This window comes from Eschrichtius robustus, chromosome 9, assembly GCF_028021215.1.
Source record: "Eschrichtius robustus isolate mEscRob2 chromosome 9, mEscRob2.pri, whole genome shotgun sequence".
Taxonomy (NCBI): Eukaryota; Metazoa; Chordata; class Mammalia; order Artiodactyla; family Eschrichtiidae; genus Eschrichtius; species Eschrichtius robustus.
The window spans coordinates 34,717,743-34,736,278 of record NC_090832.1 but is presented as its reverse complement, the minus strand read 5'-3'; the positions used below and the strand labels follow the sequence as shown (position 1 = coordinate 34,736,278).

At 35.6% G+C, this 18,536-nt stretch overlaps 1 protein-coding gene across 4 annotated transcripts in view; it reads right to left on the bottom strand.

Annotated features, from left to right (window-relative positions):
- The window catches only part of PTPRK (protein tyrosine phosphatase receptor type K), a 554,818-nt gene that overhangs the window by 253,495 nt on the left and 282,787 nt on the right, over positions 1 to 18,536 (bottom strand). For all 4 annotated transcript variants that reach the window (XM_068551059.1, XM_068551061.1, XM_068551060.1 and 1 more), the window contains exons 4-5: positions 16,488 to 16,569; positions 13,859 to 13,974 (exon numbers count right to left, since the gene is read on the bottom strand). In XM_068551059.1, coding sequence (XP_068407160.1) covers positions 13,859 to 13,974; positions 16,488 to 16,569 — 198 coding nt within the window. The remainder of the gene's footprint in view (positions 1 to 13,858; positions 13,975 to 16,487; positions 16,570 to 18,536) is intronic.

Here is an 18,536-nt window from a genome sequence, read left to right as displayed (position 1 = left end):
TGCTTTATTTACTTTATTTGCTTTATTTACTTTCAGTAAGGCATTACATTTCAAAGTAGCAATTCATGATATGTACATTTCAGAAGTCAAAAATAATGATAACTTTTTCTTTTATAATCCAAAATAATAGGTCTTTGCCTGCCTACAAGCTATCAATTTAGCAGAGTGGGCAGGGCTATGGAAGAAGGAAATAAGAAGCAATGGTAAATTTATCTCTTATACAGCAGTGTTTGCATATAGTTTTCTGCCTTATATTCTTCAGTTCTGGGCTCTTTATCCTGCTTTGAGATTTTTATGTGATTCTCCATTTCAAAATCCCCAACCCTGAGAAATACTAAGAAATGAACCACAAAATTATATGATCCAAGGATTATAACCTAGCACTTTGTTTTTTCATTCCTCTCCCCTCCTCCCCAGATCCTTGTCATGCTTTCTTATTTATTCTGTCTCCAGTACAGGTTGCTGGGACTCGTCACTTACCAAGTAACTCTAGGCAAGTCACTGGAATTACTATTATGACTCCTCTAGTAAACTAAGTAAGCTTCATCATGCAGGGTGCATGCAGTATTTATTTGACAAGGTCAGTTCCTGGCATAAAGTAGTGTAGTGGTAATATTGGTTAATTCCCAATATCTATAATAAATTGTAGCATTAGGATCACCTGTCAGATTGTTACAAATGCAAAGTCTAGAGATCACTCTAGATCTACTGAATCAAAATCTGCATTTTTACAAGATCCCTCGGTTATGCAGCAAGATATTTCAGCTTGAGACACTGGTTGAAAACATGATGGAGGTCCTGTTCCCATGAAAAGTTGACAGGTCTAAAAATCGGTGTGATTCTGGCCAATGAGAAATAATAGGAATAAGCCAAGTCATTTCCAGAAAGGTTTCCTCACTTCTAGAGAAAACACAGTGAGTCCCCTTTTCTTTTTCTCAATGTCATGACTAAAATGCTGAGAATGGCACATTGAGGAGAAAGACAGGATCAGGTTCTTGATCACGTCTCTAAAATGGTGTCGGCAGCTACTCACCTGAGTCTGCCCACTCTCCCCCTGAGAGTGAGTGTACTACCACTTAATAAATCCTCACTTTGGTCTCTTGAGAAAAATTTAAAATTGAAATAAAATAAAATGGTGTCAACAGCTCTTAGAGCCCCCTTATTTCTGGACTTCCTGTTAAGTGATGTAATACGTTTGGTTTTCTATTACTTACTTTCAACTTGAAATCCTAAAAGCTAATGTGGTATGGTTAAAATATGGAACAGTTTATTTCAGCTTCTCTTTTCAAAGCTTGAGGAATATAATTAATCCAATTTAATTTTAAATTCAATAATGCAGCACTTAGAACACTTGCAGAGATTATTTCACTCTATTGGCTTGAAGAAAAAATTAAATTACATTTATTGCTTTATTTATTTTTCACTGCCTTTCCTGGGCACACAATGATACATGTCTCCTCCATCCTCTTAGAGTTGGAGAAACTGGAAAGAGACTGTTTTCCTATGTTAGGTATTTAAGTTCCTATTGAATAATATTAAAAGGACCGCATATAATTTGTCAGTACTTGCCCTTTTTCCAAAACTAATGTCTGTAAATTTGCACACTATAATTAAGTAAGGTTGATGTGACTCATACAACAATCCAGCCAAATTAATTCCAAGGACCTGAGGGTTCCTTACTGGGGCTTGTCTGCCATATGAAATGTTTTTCTTTCTCATAGGTATGATAAAGCTATCATCATCATCATTATTATTGAACAATTAAATCAAAGAATTTTAGAAAAATGAAAGAGGATCATGGCAAACTTAAAGGTTTAGAAATTTATAAATTTCTAAAATTAGAAACACTGTTACTATTTTGAGAAAAGCACTCATTTACATCCGTTAGAAATTATTATATTGATGTCAATAGATTAAACAATAAGAAAATAGCATTCCTCTAGGAGAAATTACCCTAAAATTACAATACTAAGTTCACAACATATTTACTATACAGCAATAAAAGTACTGAACAAGGCAAATGATATTTGACACAGAAAAAGAAAGAGGAGGCAAATATTATAATTCTGATATAAAGTAGGGTAAAAATGTGCTGGCGATAGCAAATTACTAGAATCAGGATCATTAACCAAGTTTCACAAAAACTGTCAGGTATTAAACAAGAAAATGAACTTTAACCTAAGAAGTGAAGGTGTCTTTGCAATACTGGGACAAGGTGGCCAATACGAGGAGCCACACAAAGAGGGCAGAGTAAGTAGACTGAACTATGGGAGATGATACCTACGTTCTAGTCCTGCAATGACTATTTATTAGCTTCACAGTTTCTCATTACTTCTCAAATCTCTGCCTTTTCATCTAAAAATGGGGATATCAATTTGTAACAGCTTATTCAACAGAGATGCTGAGAATATTAGGTGAGATAATTGTGCAAAAGTTCTAACTGCAAATCCTGATAATAGCAATATTATGAAGATAATAATCGAAACAATATCTAAGTGAATAATATATTTGATAACTGTCATGGTCTTTTAATGTATCAACTTGACTAGGCTACAGTCGCCAGTTTTTCAATCAAAACACTAACCTAGGTGTCTCTACTAAGGTATTTTGCAGATGGGATTAAAGTCCATACCCAAATGACATTAAATAAGGGAGAATAGCCTAGATAATCTGGGTGGACTTGATTCAATCAGTTGAAAGGTCTTAAGAATGGATCGGAGGCTTCCCTGAAGCAGAAGAAATTCTACCTGTGAAGAGCAACTTTAGTCTGTGCCTGAATACTCCAGCCTGCCCTCTTGAAGCGCTTGACTACAGACTTCAGACTTGCCCAGCCAGGTTCCACAATCACATAAACCAATTCCTTGCAACAAATCTCTTGAAAAAAAAAAAAAAAATCTATCTATCTATCTATCATCTATCTATCATTTATCTATCTATCAATCTATCATCTATCTATCTATCTATCTATCTATCTATCTATCTATCTATCTATCTATCTATCATCTCTCCTTCTGATCTGCTTTTCATGTTTGAACCCTGACTAACAGAGATGATTTTGTTACTAGAAATGGTTCTGGAGGAAAAGATTTTTAGGGATGAGTTTTCTGATTTGGTCTGGTTCTGGGTTTTCTGGAATTGGTTCTCTAATCTGATTAGATTTAAAGGTACAAATAACTCCAGTGTCATTGGTAAAGAAGACACTGCTAGTCCATAGCACGATGCAGTAATAGAGATATGCAAAATATCACCATTAGATAGATATCCCTGATCAAATACCTACAGAAGTTTAAGTTCTGGGTAACCATGTATTTGCTACCTTGATATAGATTCTTACAAAACTAAAATCTTTAAAGAAATAGAAAAAAAAAATCCTTTGACTACCTAGAAAAGCAGGTAGAAGACTTATAAGAAAAAGAAAATTTATTATCAGACTTTGACAGCAAGGCTTTATGCCACAAGAAAATGAAGTAACACATTTAAGTTACTCAAGGAAAGAAAATGAGAATGAAGGATTTTATAACCTTCAAAATTGACTTAAGAACCAAGGGCACATATAAACTATTATCAACATCCAAGAACTCAGGGAATATTATTTACATGAGCTACTCCTGTGGAATCTCCCAGAAAATAAGTTTCAAACAACCAAAATTACTAAGAAGACATGACATACATACTGATGATGAACATTAAAAAACATAGCTACACATAGAACTAACACCAAATAAGGGCTAAATAGGAGAGAGTACAATATGCAATGGTTCTATGCTAACAATGGAGATAGGGTACAAGTATTCAAAATAACATGAGATTTAAAAATGAGTGATTATGGGATATTCTTATTGTCTCTTTCTCTGTGTCATTGAGAACCAAAAATATTAGTGTGGAAAAAAAGAAGATGTAACTGACAAACTGTAATAAAGAAAACATTAAGTGAAAAACTTTAGGCTTGAATTTGAAATATCAATATAAACTAATAGTTATTTTACCTTTAAATATATGTGTATATTTTTCTTAGTTATGTTCACTGAAAAGATCTAGCAATGAATGCCCCTCAGCATTCACATAATGGTCCTGAAATATAATTTCTCAAAATTATAAAACAGGGCACCAGGTCTGAAAGAGAAAATGTGCAAGATGACACTGACATCAGATAGCAATACAAGAAAGCTATTGAAGACTACTGAAGTTATATCAAATGGACACTGGAGCCAACCTGGGATGATCTGAGTCTTAAAAATAATATTAATTGCAATGAATTGAAGTCTATTAAATATGCTTAAATCCATAAGTTCATGATATTAAAAAAAGAGGAAGAAGAATCAGTCACCTTTGGAGGATGACAGGAACCAACAAATTATACTGAAAACCAATAATTAAAGCAAAGATTTGAGAAGTTACCACGCCTTTCCTAAAATGAACTATGTCACTGGGTAGCCAGATAGGAGATGATGATAAGTGTGTCTTCATTAATTAAACAAAATACAAAAGAAATAATAAAATTAGAATATCACAATTTACAACCACAGGAATGAATATAGGCATTAAGCATCAATTGGTATCAGAATCACAAAAAGAAATAGGAGACATTTTGTAATCACACCATACACCTCCTCTAGCATTGCCAGAGGATCAAACTTGACTCTAGATCTGGCTGCCAATTTTCAGGAAATTAAAAGGAACATGTTGAACTGAAGAGGACATTTGTATGCAATCAGTAAAATGCAGACTGTGTGAAAACTACAAGTCAAATGGCCTGGGTTCCTCAACAGATAAACTGTGACAAACACAAGAGAGGGCAAAAACACAGATTAAAGGGATTCTAAAAGACATATTTTAAAAAATAGACAAGACTAATCTATAGTATCTAAGGAGACTAAACATATGTAAGTGGAAAAAAAACAGGAAAAAAATACAAGGGCTGAAAGTCATGATAATTATTATTTGTAGGGGTAGGCTACAACTTATTAGTTGTAGAGAGATGGCTCATTTGTGTCTGGGATGGACCACTTGGAAAGAGCCTCTACGATGGCTGGCAAGGTCTTTCTCTTGACCTGTGTGGTGGGTATCATAAAAATTCATTGAGTCATAGTTTTTCATTTTTGTGAGGTTTTCTCTATGTTTTATTTTAAAATAAAAGAATTTTATAAATATACTATCTTTAAATCAGACTGCTTTTCATAGAGAAGAAACCCAGCCCACTGCCAGAGCCCCATGTTGTAACACTGATCACAGGAGCTCAATGGAAAGTTGTAAAGTGCTTGACGTGACCTGAAAAACACACTGAAAGGGCAGCTCTGAGAACAGTAGGAGAGTGCATTATTCTTGTACAGAAAAAGTAGTAAATTGTTATTTATAGATATCGATAAGAAGAAATCCTTGAGCTTCTATGACTGCCAGGCCTTTAGAGTCATGTTCCAGGGATACATAAAGAAGATAAAGACTATTCCACACATCATTCATTTATAGTCAATTATGTAATCTGTAGACAACAAGCTCAGAGTTTATGAATTATTGAAGAAGGAAAAGAATGCATCATATCTTTAAGGCACTGAACTGTTTATGGTAGAAAGCCACACAAAGCCAACCAAAATGACCTCAGGAATATTTGGAAATTCTAAAAATTAAATACGATTAAACTTTCTGATGCTCATTGTTACATACATACACACCCAAAATGCCAAGGGTAAAAGATAAACATTACAATCCATGATACTTGGTCAGTGATTTTACTTCAAGACCAATGATTATAATTCTTTACATGAAGCCATGAAGGAAGAATATAATGCCATGAACTCTAATAAAACAAGGTCCTCAGGAAAAGCAGGACTGATAAGAGTGATAGCCATTAGCTACCAAATAGAACATGGTCTCTTAAGTGGAGGAGAATTAATTGTAAATCAGCATATACACAGAAAAAAAATCACTAATGCTTAAACAGGATAAACAGAGAAAATTAGAATTAAGTAGCAGGCTAGTGTTCATCTATCAGTTTACAAGGAGTGAGGAAAGTACAACAGACATGGTTAATACTCTTCTCTGACACGGGTCCTGTTCTGTGAGCCACAAGTTACAGAAGGCAAGGCTGAAAGCACCAACAGCCTTCCCACAGATGAATTCTCCTAAGTGAAATCAGGAACACACAGAGGTTTTTAATTTGGCCACAAGCTTCAAACTGTCCTGGTAAAATTTTTTTAAGGCTAAAGAGTCAAAAGGAATGGGAATGTCTCCTCATTTTTCACTCCTATTTAGGAAAACTCACATGCAATTACCAAGGCAGAAGGGGAAAAAAGTAAACAAATGCGTCGAGCAGGTAAATTAGTTCCCAGACAGAAAATGGGAAAACAAATTCACAGACTGGCTGTAAAACATAAACGTTTGAGGAAATTTAAAAAGCCATCTTTACTATTTCACTCTTCCAAATTCTTTCACCTGGTACCAACCAGATCCAAACTCTGTGTCTTCTTTCATTGGTCCCTCTCCTCCCCTCCTCACATTTCTTCCAAATCCACCGGCGTTGTCCAATCCTAGGCCTTCACTACTTGATGTCTGTACTGCCAGCAGTAGCTTCTTTCTTGCTTTTGTCTCCATCAAGGCCTAGTCCCAACCCTGCCATAAACTATATTTACCTCTACTTCCCATTGTGAACCTTACACTTCAAGAAGATTCTTCTCTTGATGTTCCTACCCCACCAGCACACACATACACTAAACTGCAGTGATAACCATGCCCACTTAATCCTTGCTTATCCAAGTCCTATACGTCCTTCAAAGACTCAATCAAATCTTCCTTAATGATTTCACCAAACACTCCAGTCTGTGATGCTCTCTCTCAACTCTGAAAAAGCGCTGGGCTTAGACTCCATACGATCTTTTCTTATTCGGTTATACAAGCATCTCTCAGGGCTGAAAGGATCTTAAAAAAGCATTCAGCCTCATGCTTAAATGTCCTCTACATCTCTAGCAAGTACTTAACCAGATTATGCTTGGACACTTCCCCTAATTTTACTACCTCCTACAGTAGCTCATTCTAGGTTTCAACAGCCCTACAATTACAAAGGTCTTCCTCATAATCAGCTTATATCTCTCACCAAACAGCTTCAAACCACTAGTTATTATTGTACTTTACTATCTATAAAAAACAAACTAAATCCCTCCTGTATATTCCCAATATTCTAAGATTTTAAGAAACTTATCCAGTCTCCCACAAATCTCAAGATATATTTATACAATGTACCTTTAGCCATTCTGACATCATTTCTTCAACTTTACCAAATGTCCTAGTAATTATATGCTGCTGCCTTTTGTTACTCTAATATTTCAGATATGTGTCAGCCACTCTTAGGGCCAATCTCGAAAACGTCAGAACTTTCACCAAGTCTAGACATTAGGACAATTTCACATTATCTCATTCCTTTCTCTCCCCACCCCCATGGTATCCAATGTGAGCTGATCATATATTAAATGTTTAATCAGTTTGGCTTTGAAATAGTCCTCTCAAATTAGTTCTCAATGAGTTGCCCACTGTAAACTGCATGTTTCTAGGCATAGATAAATTTCCTCCAACATTTTCACTTCATTATAATAAACGGAAAATTACCAGATTTTTTTTTTCTCAAAAAGAAATAGTTTCAGGGATAGTAAAATCTCTTGTGGAAATTAAACATGATACAAGGTTTCAGGCACTTCATACGACAGTATAAATAGACACAAGAAAATACTATAGCATGGCAGCATCAAAAAGAGCTTTGTGAGCAATGACTAGTTGTAGTGATATATTTCACCAGATTGTAGTGATTGTAGTGATATATTTCACCAGATAAAATTTGAGTATTTTGTACTCTAATTATTCATTTTTTTAAAAATCATGCTTCTCATTTCCAATGCGACATGATGATATTCCCATGTAGTATAGGAACAAGGCTACTACATTTGCCTGGATAGATAAAACACTTTATGGTCAGAAGTTTCAGACCAACCATTTTCATTGACCCTCAGCTGGCAACAGTTGGTACTGCAAAAGGTCAGCCTCTCTCTGGTTGTTTTTTAGAGCAATCTGCACCTAATTATACTAATTTTACTCTCAATGTATTGCTTAATTATCTATTGCTCCAGAAGGAATGACATTTCCTTTGGCTGAGAAACTAGCTGTATCACAGTACATTAGCAGTGACGAGCCTCACCAAGGGCAAAGTGATGGCTGGCTTTCCTGTTTTGGCAGGCCTACTCAGGAGGCGCCGTGTCAGCACCTGGGGAGATTACTGACAGACCGGCCCAACTGCCACAGCTTTGATGGCAATCTGCATAGAATTACCAGTCACACATTAAACAGCCTCATTTCAATTCACCAAAACGAACGGTGCCACCAAATCTCCCCACACAATTCCCTGCTTTCAGTTACTCCGCTGGTGAATTTCTCTGTCCAACCCAATGATGCATGCCCACCAAGCTCTGTAATGATGGATGGAGTCATTAGCATTTTAGTTTCTACACTGAACCTGAGGCCAAAGCATATGGTCTGACAGATGTTCCAGCAATGGGTTCTATTTGATTTGTCATGTAGGTGTCCACCTACACCGGACCTTCATGAAAGAATACTAATTTATAAGTTACAGCCCAACCCGTTTCAACTCTTTCACATCCTCGAGCGTTATAACATGTTCTGATAATAGAACACTCAGAACGTGCTTTATTCTATATTTCAGTTTACACTGATGATTAAAAATCACCCTTGAACCTAATCCAATGACTTCAAATGGACAAGATGGACAAAAATGCAGGTAATGTTTGTACTAGGCTATTGCCATCTACGGCAGGGGTCCCCAACCCCCGGGCCACGGACCGGTAAGGCTCAGCTCCCCATCGCTTGCATTGCCGCCTGAACCATCCCCGCCATCGCTCGCATTGCCGCCTAAACTGCCCCCCTCCATCCGTGGAAAAACTGTCTTCCACAAAACCGGTCCCTGGGGCCAAAAAGGTTGGGGACCGCTGATCTACAGCATGATTAGTACTGCCAGTGATTTGGTTATTTGAGGAAATGTTTCATATACTCACTTTCTCCTCATTCATGGATAATTCAGGTACACTATATACAGCAAATTGGATAAATCTTAACTTCTGACAAATGTATATACACCCATAGACCCAAAGCCCCAATAAAGCTATATGACACTTACTTTACCTCAAAAAGTTTCCCTGCTCACTTCCAGTTCCTAATCACCCCCTACCCCAAGTCAAATACTGTTCTGATTTCTATCACCATAGATTAGCATCTATAGAGTCATAAGGCATGCACTCTTTTGTGTCTCTTCTCTTTCAGAAAGCATAATATTGCTGAGCTTTATAAATCCTGGTATCAGTAGTGCATGCTTTCTAATTTATTGCTGAGTAGTGTGAATGAACCACAAATTGTTTATCCATTCTCCTGTTAACGGACATTTGGGTTCTTTACAATTACTGGTTATAATGAATAAAGCTGTTATAAACATTCTTCCACAAGTCTTTTTGTGAACACATGCTTTTATTTCTCTTATGCAACTACTTAGGAGTGGAACTACTGTGTCATATGTTATTGTTCCCTTATATATTCACTTTTTCCTGTGATCACTTTATCTACTATCCATATTATTGTGTTGAAATAAAAAGGACATGACTAAAATTTTTAACCCACGAACATATATAACCTATTTTTTTTCTTCCCTGTGAGAAAATTATCTGTTACCTCTCAGGAATATAAACAGACATTTTTATTATTTTATTTCATTATAAACTGAACATTGAAAAACATTAAACATAAAATTATACATTAAAATCTCACTTATGATCTTACTTCCTATAACCTGGGTTTTATCATAAGCCTTAAGTTATGATCCACAAATTCTCTTGGGTTCCTTAGGAACACAAAATGGTATAGTTTTAAAACTTGTTGTAAGCATTAAAAAACATCTGTTTGCGTGGGGAAAACTGCAAATTGTAAGCTGAAAAAAAAAGTTGTGTTCATATCTAGAATGCAAGCTACTTCACTGAGTGTTACGAAAGAAAACGAATTTGGAAGTTCTCTAGGAGCAACTAAAGACTTTATCCTAACTCCCTTATCCAATATGAATGAACTGCATAACATACTTGCTGACACCAATGGACATTTTTTTTTACACTAGAGCATGATATATTTTATTGAAGGTATTTCTTTTGGTTGTGCTATATCCATTATGCATAATGCTACACCAATGGACTTTTAAAAACATTCATCCATATTGTTTTATGCATCAGTAGTTCCCTCAGCATGTGCAAGGAGGTTAATTTGGCTTATATATTTTGTCATTGTTTTCTAAATGTCTAGAGTGAATGACCTTCTTTTAAGACTCTCTAATTTTATAATCTGAGATCTTGCAGGAAAGAAAACTCTGTAAAGGGACTTCCCTAGTGGTCCAGTGATAAGGAGTCTGCCTTCCAATGCAGGGGATGAGGGTTCCATCCCTGGTTGGGGAACTAAGATCCCACATGCCGCAGGGCAACTAAGCCCGCGCACCACAACTACTGAGTTTGCGCGCCGCAAACTACAGAGCCCACGTGCTCTGGAGTCAGCACGCCACAATCAGAGAGAGAAAACCTGCATGCCACAACTAGAGGAAAGCCTGTGAGTGGCAACTAAGACCCGACGCAGACAAAAAAATAAATTAAATAAATAAATATTAAAAAAGAAAAAAAAGAACACTCCCTAAAGATATAGCAGACCCACTATGATATGTCTTATGGACTATCCCAGATTATCTCAGGTAACTCACTAAGTGTCTGCTTTTTTGTGCTCCATTCTTTAATTTACCTAATTTGTATGTCATTTTAAACAATAAAAATGATTGAAATATCAATTGTAAGCTAAAGACAGTAAACAAGTGTGAAGTTATTCTCTAAATGTATTTCTATACATAAATTACTTTAAATGTCATATACTATCAGGTATTCATGGCAGTTGTAGTGTATCAATTTTCATTTAAAATAGAAAATTGGACACTTTCTAGTTTTTGCTCTTTTACACCATATTCAAACAACATTTACCAATTGAAGCTCAATATTATTATATTATATAAGTGATTTGGAGGACATAAAAAGTTGATGGCCATTTTTATTACACCTGACCATGGCAGGTGTAACAGCTACTCCATTATTCCATTACTTTTGTAATAGGATGCAAAGACCTTTCATTCTGAGTTACTTCAGAGTACATTCGTTCACAGCAGTCAGCAGAGATTTTAAGCAGTTGTTCTCACAATGATACTTAATTTAACGAATGATTTTTTTTTCCCACACAAAACTAATAACTTAAAAATTTTATATTCCTCCATGAAACAAAAAAAGGTGATCAAGGCCATGTTTCAGACCATCGAAAATAATGTAGAGACCTGGTTTAGCATCTTACAGCTGGAAGGGATTTTGGTCTCTACCCACATCTCCTTTTATAGATAAAAAAAATCTATGGCCTGGAAAAGTTCAATGAATTCTCTAAGCCAATACAATTAACTGGGTTATAAGAATTAGAGTTAGAATTAAGGTTAGAATTAAGAACTGGGCCCCTTGACCTTTAGGAAGTTGTTCTACACCAAGCAAAAATAACTTGACATCTATCTGTGTGTGTTGGCCTGTAGATGCATTGTGGAACCAAGATTCTTCTCCCTTTATTATGTTTCTACTAGTTTCAGCAAAAGATGGATCATTTTTTTTAATCATTGGCCACTTTCTGATTCACTCACTCTATAGATGCACACATATCAATTATATCTATATATCTACACCTTTATCTCTATATCTCAGTCTTATTTATTTGAAAACAACCCTAAACCAGGCAACTGATAATCTTCAATGTTTCTTAAATATGGAGAAGAATGATTCAAGAGAATAAGTTTAGGTAATTTAAGTGGTATTACTGAAAAAGGCAGAAAAGCTTTTTCATGAATAAGCATGTAAATTGCTGAAGAATTGGGCAATGTCAAAATAGATGAGAAATATATAAATTCACCTTGGAAAATGTAAAGAGAAAGAAGAGGAGAATAAAGAAAGCAGAACAGAAATTGAACAGAATATTTTTATCTCTCATCTTTATTTGAAAACTGGCAAGAGGAAAAATTTTTAAAACTATAATGAAATGAGCCAATTTACAAAAGTAAGAAACAAACAATAAATGAGTAGTATTTTGACTGCAACCCACTCAGACCAGCAGGGCCAGAAAGTCTGTTGCCACAAGGCAGCTGGTGTCTAAGTACACAAAACCCTTTTTATTTCAACGTTACATTAAATCCTGGGACGTAAACCCTGGGGCAGACTGCAGAGTCTCTGGTTCTCCAAGACAAGACTATATAGATAACAATAAAAATCAAATGCCAAAAATGTCTCTACCTAAATGAAAAACGACTAGCAAAGTAATTAGAAAATATATCTAAACACATTCTTAATACTATCAATATATAGGCTGAGAGACAGAGAAAGTTAAGAGGGATTCTAACTAGATGTTTAGATGATGAAACAAGTTGTACATTATACAATACACTCTGCAGGAAGAATTATCTTATATTTAAATACCTGTAGTGGAAATTAGCATAATCACAGGGAAAAAAGGAGAGAGTTCATTTCCTTTTCACGTATTCAGGATGGTATCCTGATATCCACATATCAAATAAATTACAAAAGTAGCTATAATTAGATTTATATGAATTACATCTGTTATAACATCCGATTGGATGTGGGAATTGAATGAAAAAACACATTTATAACACCCAGTACAAATATCAGGCATTATATTGGTATGATTTCAATAATCATTTATTATAATTATTACCCCAACTTCCTGAAACCTAATGATGATCCTTGACACTAATTTTATCTCTCTAAAGGTATCATAAAATAAAGCCTGATGTCTATGTTCAAGAAACTAAGCTAATGATTTTCCTTTTTGGTCTCTATTGGCATTCTCAGGAATTTAAAATTCTAACTAATTAAATCCCTTTCCTCATTCTGGTGCAAACAGAATTAAATAATAATAATAATAATAATAAAGGTGCTCAGAGAATATTATTTCTTACATTCTAGCTTCAAATATTTAGTTCAACAGTCATCTGCCCTAGGTCCAGCCTCAAGACTTTAGTTGCTCTTAGCTCCTCCCACCTCCCCACCCACCTCTGCCCCAGGATTGACAGATATTCTCTGAAGATACGGCACATTCCTTAGTCACTGTTTTCTCACAGATTCTTTTAAAGCTCTTTATATGCACCATTTACATTTCCCCAACACGTATGCTAAACTGCAATTCATTAAATACACACTTATTGCAGATTTAATATGTGCAAGGCAAATATCTGTCCTCAGATCTGTGATTAACCCTTATACACAAAAATCCTGAAAAAAAATTCTAATTGGCTCTCTTCCAATTCACATTTCCAGAAATACTCTCAAAGGTTTCTTAAAATACTTTTGAAAACTTTATCAGAGTATGACAGTTCCTGCTTAAGTACTATGCTCTTGTAAGTTGTTTTCAAAATATTAAATGAGATTTTTTTCCTATTTTGAATGGATCTAGAAAAATTGTTTTTACAGTTTGGACATAACATTAGAGAATTATGATTCTCTAATGAGTTCATGAATAACTCACCCAAATACTTATTAACTATACACTGTTATATTTTTATTCATATTCCAAAAATAGAAATATCTGAAATGAATCTGCAGCGAATTAAATCAAACCTACACAAAAGACAACCTGTCACACACTTATTCCACCCCCCACCCCCGCACACACATACACAGGGAGAAAGAATTTGTGATTTTTTAAAAACCAAGTGTACCCTTTAGTCCAGCTGCCAATGTGGCCTTACCTGCAGCCATAACTTGTTATGTACAGCGTCTCTCCCTGTAGCGATACACTGAAATGTAGCATTCTGCCCTGCATTGACCTCTACGTCCCCCAGACGGAGGAAATGAGGAGATTTATCTGTGAAGGCAAGAAAAAAATGACTTTTTTCCACATGAAGAAAACATGCCGTGTTACTTTTTCCCAACAGAATAATGTTGTTCATACTTTTACCTTTGGCCAAGACTAATGTCGGATGAAAGAAAATTGAGTTTTCTCTGTGCTGAAAGACACTGTTGCCTCTCTCACGCTCAGTTCTCTTTTTTTAATAGCTTTATTACGTATCGCCCCATAATTGCTAGAGCAATTCTATACAGAGTGAGCACCCAACGATAACTGCTGGAGGACCCCCGTAGCATGTTGCATTAGGGTGATAATAAAACAGTTACAAGTCAAAGCAAACAAAAGAGATCAAATAGGCACAAAGCAGAGCGTAATAGAAAACTATAAGGAAAACATAGAATGACAGCTCAAAAACTGACAAATACATGGCCGTTGAACTATTAAGTTACAATTTAAGCAGTTACATCTTTCTTTTCTTTTTTAAAGAAATTTCAATAACTATAATCCTCTAGTACTTCAAAGAACAAGGTAAGGGACTGTTCTTCTTCCTCTCAGAGTATTAGCTTAACTGTTGTTAAATCCACCTCCTATTCCTTCATAGTCCTAAGAAAGTTACCCAAAAGAAATATTAGACCAACAAAAAAGTGATGACTGCCATCAAAATATACATGAGTTATATGACTGTCAAACAAGCATTCTCTATAATTACCTTTTAAAACTGAAGCTTATTCATGTTTTCAACTGAAAGGAAACATAAACGGGAAAAGCTAAGCCTCAGTGAGTAAAGATAGTGCATGGAGGACCATATCACAATGAAACTACTGTTGTGCTCAATTTCTGTATTTTTTAACTTGTTTACTCATGAAAGCCTTTCTTTAATATCTTCTTTCAAGAAGTGTAAATGAACAGTAGATAGAAACATCATTCTCATATATGAATGGACTGAAGGAGCTTAGTAAACCAGCTTGAACTTTGAGTGAGATACTTTTGTTCTCCTTTTTCTCAGAATACACCACATGTAATAAATCATTTGACCTTTGCCTGCTACATCTTTCTCCAGTGCCTCATCTCAGTAGGTGCTTCAGAAAAAGGAATGCTTGCACTAGAACACAAGCTAGAACAGTGGTTCTCAAATTGTGAACTCAAGACTATCCAGCATTAGTATCACCTGGGAACAATCAGAACCAGGCGAGGGGCCAAGCAATGTGTGATCTGCTACATCCAGTTGGTGATTCTGAGGCACACTAGGGTTTGACAACCAGTTAGCAGGAGCATGAGCCTTGGCCCCTGGCATGGTGCCCCCTGTGCATGCTGCTTATAAAGTATTAGAGAATTTCCACCAGGAGGGTCACTGAGCAGATCATCTAGAATTCATGGGCCCTATAAATCACTGGTGTTGGGAGATATAGCTTAAGTCTGAATTTATACCAACCGTTTATCCCTGGCTCTACTGAATGCATGCAATAATTGTCTTTCAGGGTATGTGATATAAACACAAATGTAGTTACCTCATCTGAAGACCAATCAATGTGCATCTAAGGACATACCAAACTATGTGTTAATAAATTGAGTTTCTTGTTTTGTGTGCTTTCTATTGTTTTGTTGTTTAATATGAATTAGCCAGAAATTTATTATGACATTAAAAAATTAGTCTTAAGTTTGGAATAAGATGAGTTAATTCATTTTCTTCATTTCACCCCAACTTTCAACTTTCAACAGCTTTCAACAGATCACATAAGTTGGTGAGGCTTCTTTCTACTTTCTTTTCACTGAACTGATTTGTTATTCTTTGCTTTCCTAGGCAATTTAATAATACCAAAAGATGGAACGGGTCCTACCTGGAGTTTCATTTACATTTTTAATTTTTTCTGTCAAAAATAATGTCAACTAAATAAACTGAAGATCTAACAGGCTTTATTAGGGGATTCATGAATCAGGCAGCATCCCAACTATTAACTATAAGACAGATCGAAGGGGTTGTACAAAATGGAAGGTTTTTATAAGAAGAAGAGTGGGGCAAGGGAGCTACTAGCAAAAAGAAGTAATTATTTTTAGGCCAGGACATCTTCTTTGAGGAGCAGCAAGGGTTTTATGGTTCAGATCACCTCTTCTTCCTCTGGGAGATGGAGAGGGATCACAGGACAGATTATCCTACTGGTGCTTGACCATGAAATCCAGACTGGTCAATTAAGATAACATTTCTGGAAGAAGCTGAAACTGCAGTTGGATCAGGTATAAATCTAGGTTTTGTATCATGAACTTTTAGCATGAGTGATGCCATTTTGGGACTGTGGTTTTCTTTTGAACAGTAATTAATTAAAAGAATCCTTTAACATGTGTAGTACAAGTCTGAAAAATATTTGATTCAAAAACTCTAGAAATATTTCAGTGTTCTTTTAAAACTGAACAAAAGGCTAGGAGTAACAGCAACAAAAGAGACAGCAATGACCAAGTGATAATCAATAGTCACTACCAACATAAGACAAGTGTTGAAAGGATATAGAAAAATACAGTTCTTAATCACAACCTACCACAAGGATAACTCAGAACTTGGATGTCATCAATGGCAATATAACCACTTCTCCCTCCTGAGACTTCAGCTTCAAATATTACCTGTCAGGAAGAAATAGAAAACACTTACAACAATCATTTTTCAGGAATTTTCACGGTGAAAGAAAAATAGCTATAACACACTTACGAAAATTAAAATTTAATTTTCATCCAATAAGAATTAAAATTTCATCTTATAATGTGAGTAATTTCCTAAACCTTGTACAGGTAAACAACATTTTTTTGAAGAGCAATTAAATTATTGAGGTCAAGCAGTTCTCACTAAATTTTTTAAGCAACTATTATTAAGTGTTGTAGATTTCCTGAATGGGCAATATACAGGCAGAATGAATAGGCAGATAGAGCAAATCTCATATCTCTACATTTTCCCTTATTGACTTTTTCCATTTTTGTTATTTATTTAACATATATTGAGCACCTACAAATGTGCCAAGCAGTATGCTAACCAGCGAAGACATCAACTGATCTAAGCTTTTAAATAGCTGAATTTTCAAAGACAGAGGTCATCAGATAGATTAGTGTTACTCCAGGCAAAAGGAACCATATACAGTGGAATAGAACAGAACTCTGTGTTTGGGAAACCAAATGAATGTAATCTGTATAGTTACAAAGACTCAAGAGGGAAGAGATGAAATTAGAGAAGTAGGCATGGAAGACTTTGAATACCATGGGAGTGAAGTCAGGAGCATATCCTGTCAATGATTAATCAATTAAAAATATATATATTATTAACAAATATTTTAATAAATATATTTTTAAAAATCAATGTTCAAATATAAGCTAATGTTTTAGAATTTTGTTGTTACAGTCAATCACAGAACTTCGTAAAGACTTTCCCTTAGTAATGTGTGCTGTGACTCTTCAAGAGAAAACGGATTAAGCATGCCACATTTCAACATTTTATTTGACTATGGGCTCCTTTATTCGTGGAGAGACATAGGTTATCTTTGGAGTGTTTTGCAAAACATCTTAGGAAACATATTGGAAATCGATATTTAAAGTAGGAATAAAATATAATCTAATTGGTCTATTACAAATATATTTGGCTCAGGACTTCCCTGGTGGCGCAGTGGTTAAGAATCTGCCTGCCAGTGCAGGGGACATGGGTTCGATCCCTGGTCTGGGAAGATCCCACATGCCATGGAGCAACTAATCCTGTGCGCCACAACTACTGAGCCTGCGCTCTAGAGCCCACGAGCCAAAACTACTGAGCCCACGTGCCACAACTACTGAAGCCCGTGTGCCTAGAGCCTGTGCTCCGCAACAAGATAAGCCACCGCAATGAGAAGCCCGTGCACCGCAACAAAGAGTGGCCCCCACTCGCTGCAACTGGAGAGAGCCTGTGCAGCAACGAAGACCCAACGCAGCCAAAAATAAATGAATAAATAAATAAATTTAAAAAAATAAAAATAAAAAAATAAAGAAATATATTTGGCTAAAAGGTGGAGGATGGCCCCAAAGAAGACTAGAAACAAACAAATAATATGCTAGTAGCAGTGAAAATAGAAAGATGAGAAGAAAAAGGAGAAATAAAAGAAATAATACTAAAGAAATAGACAAAATAGAAATTATTGATTCATTAGTTGTATAGAAATAATAGGAAAATTCTCATTCCTGGCCTGGGTCTCTAGGTAGATAATGCTATTGTCTGTTGTCGAGAAGGAGGAAACTTCCCGCAGGCCTCATAGAAATGGGACCTAAGAAGTGGCCAAAGCAGGTAGCTTTTATGCTTTTTAGACAAAGAAACAATAAATTTGTGAGGAAGTGACAGGAAACAGTTTTGGGTGCTCAATTAGTGAAGAACCTAAACAGATTTTGGACCTGGGGTAGTAAATTAGTGAAGTAGCAAGGTTTGTTTACACAGACTTTTCAGCTCTGCATTCTCTATCTCTGATAAGAGATAAGGGTGATAAGGGTGTTCTTCTACCTCCAGATGCAGGGGGTACAACCTTTCACATGAGGTATTTATTTCCTGCTTTCAGAAAGACAGAAAGAAGGGTCAGAGTATC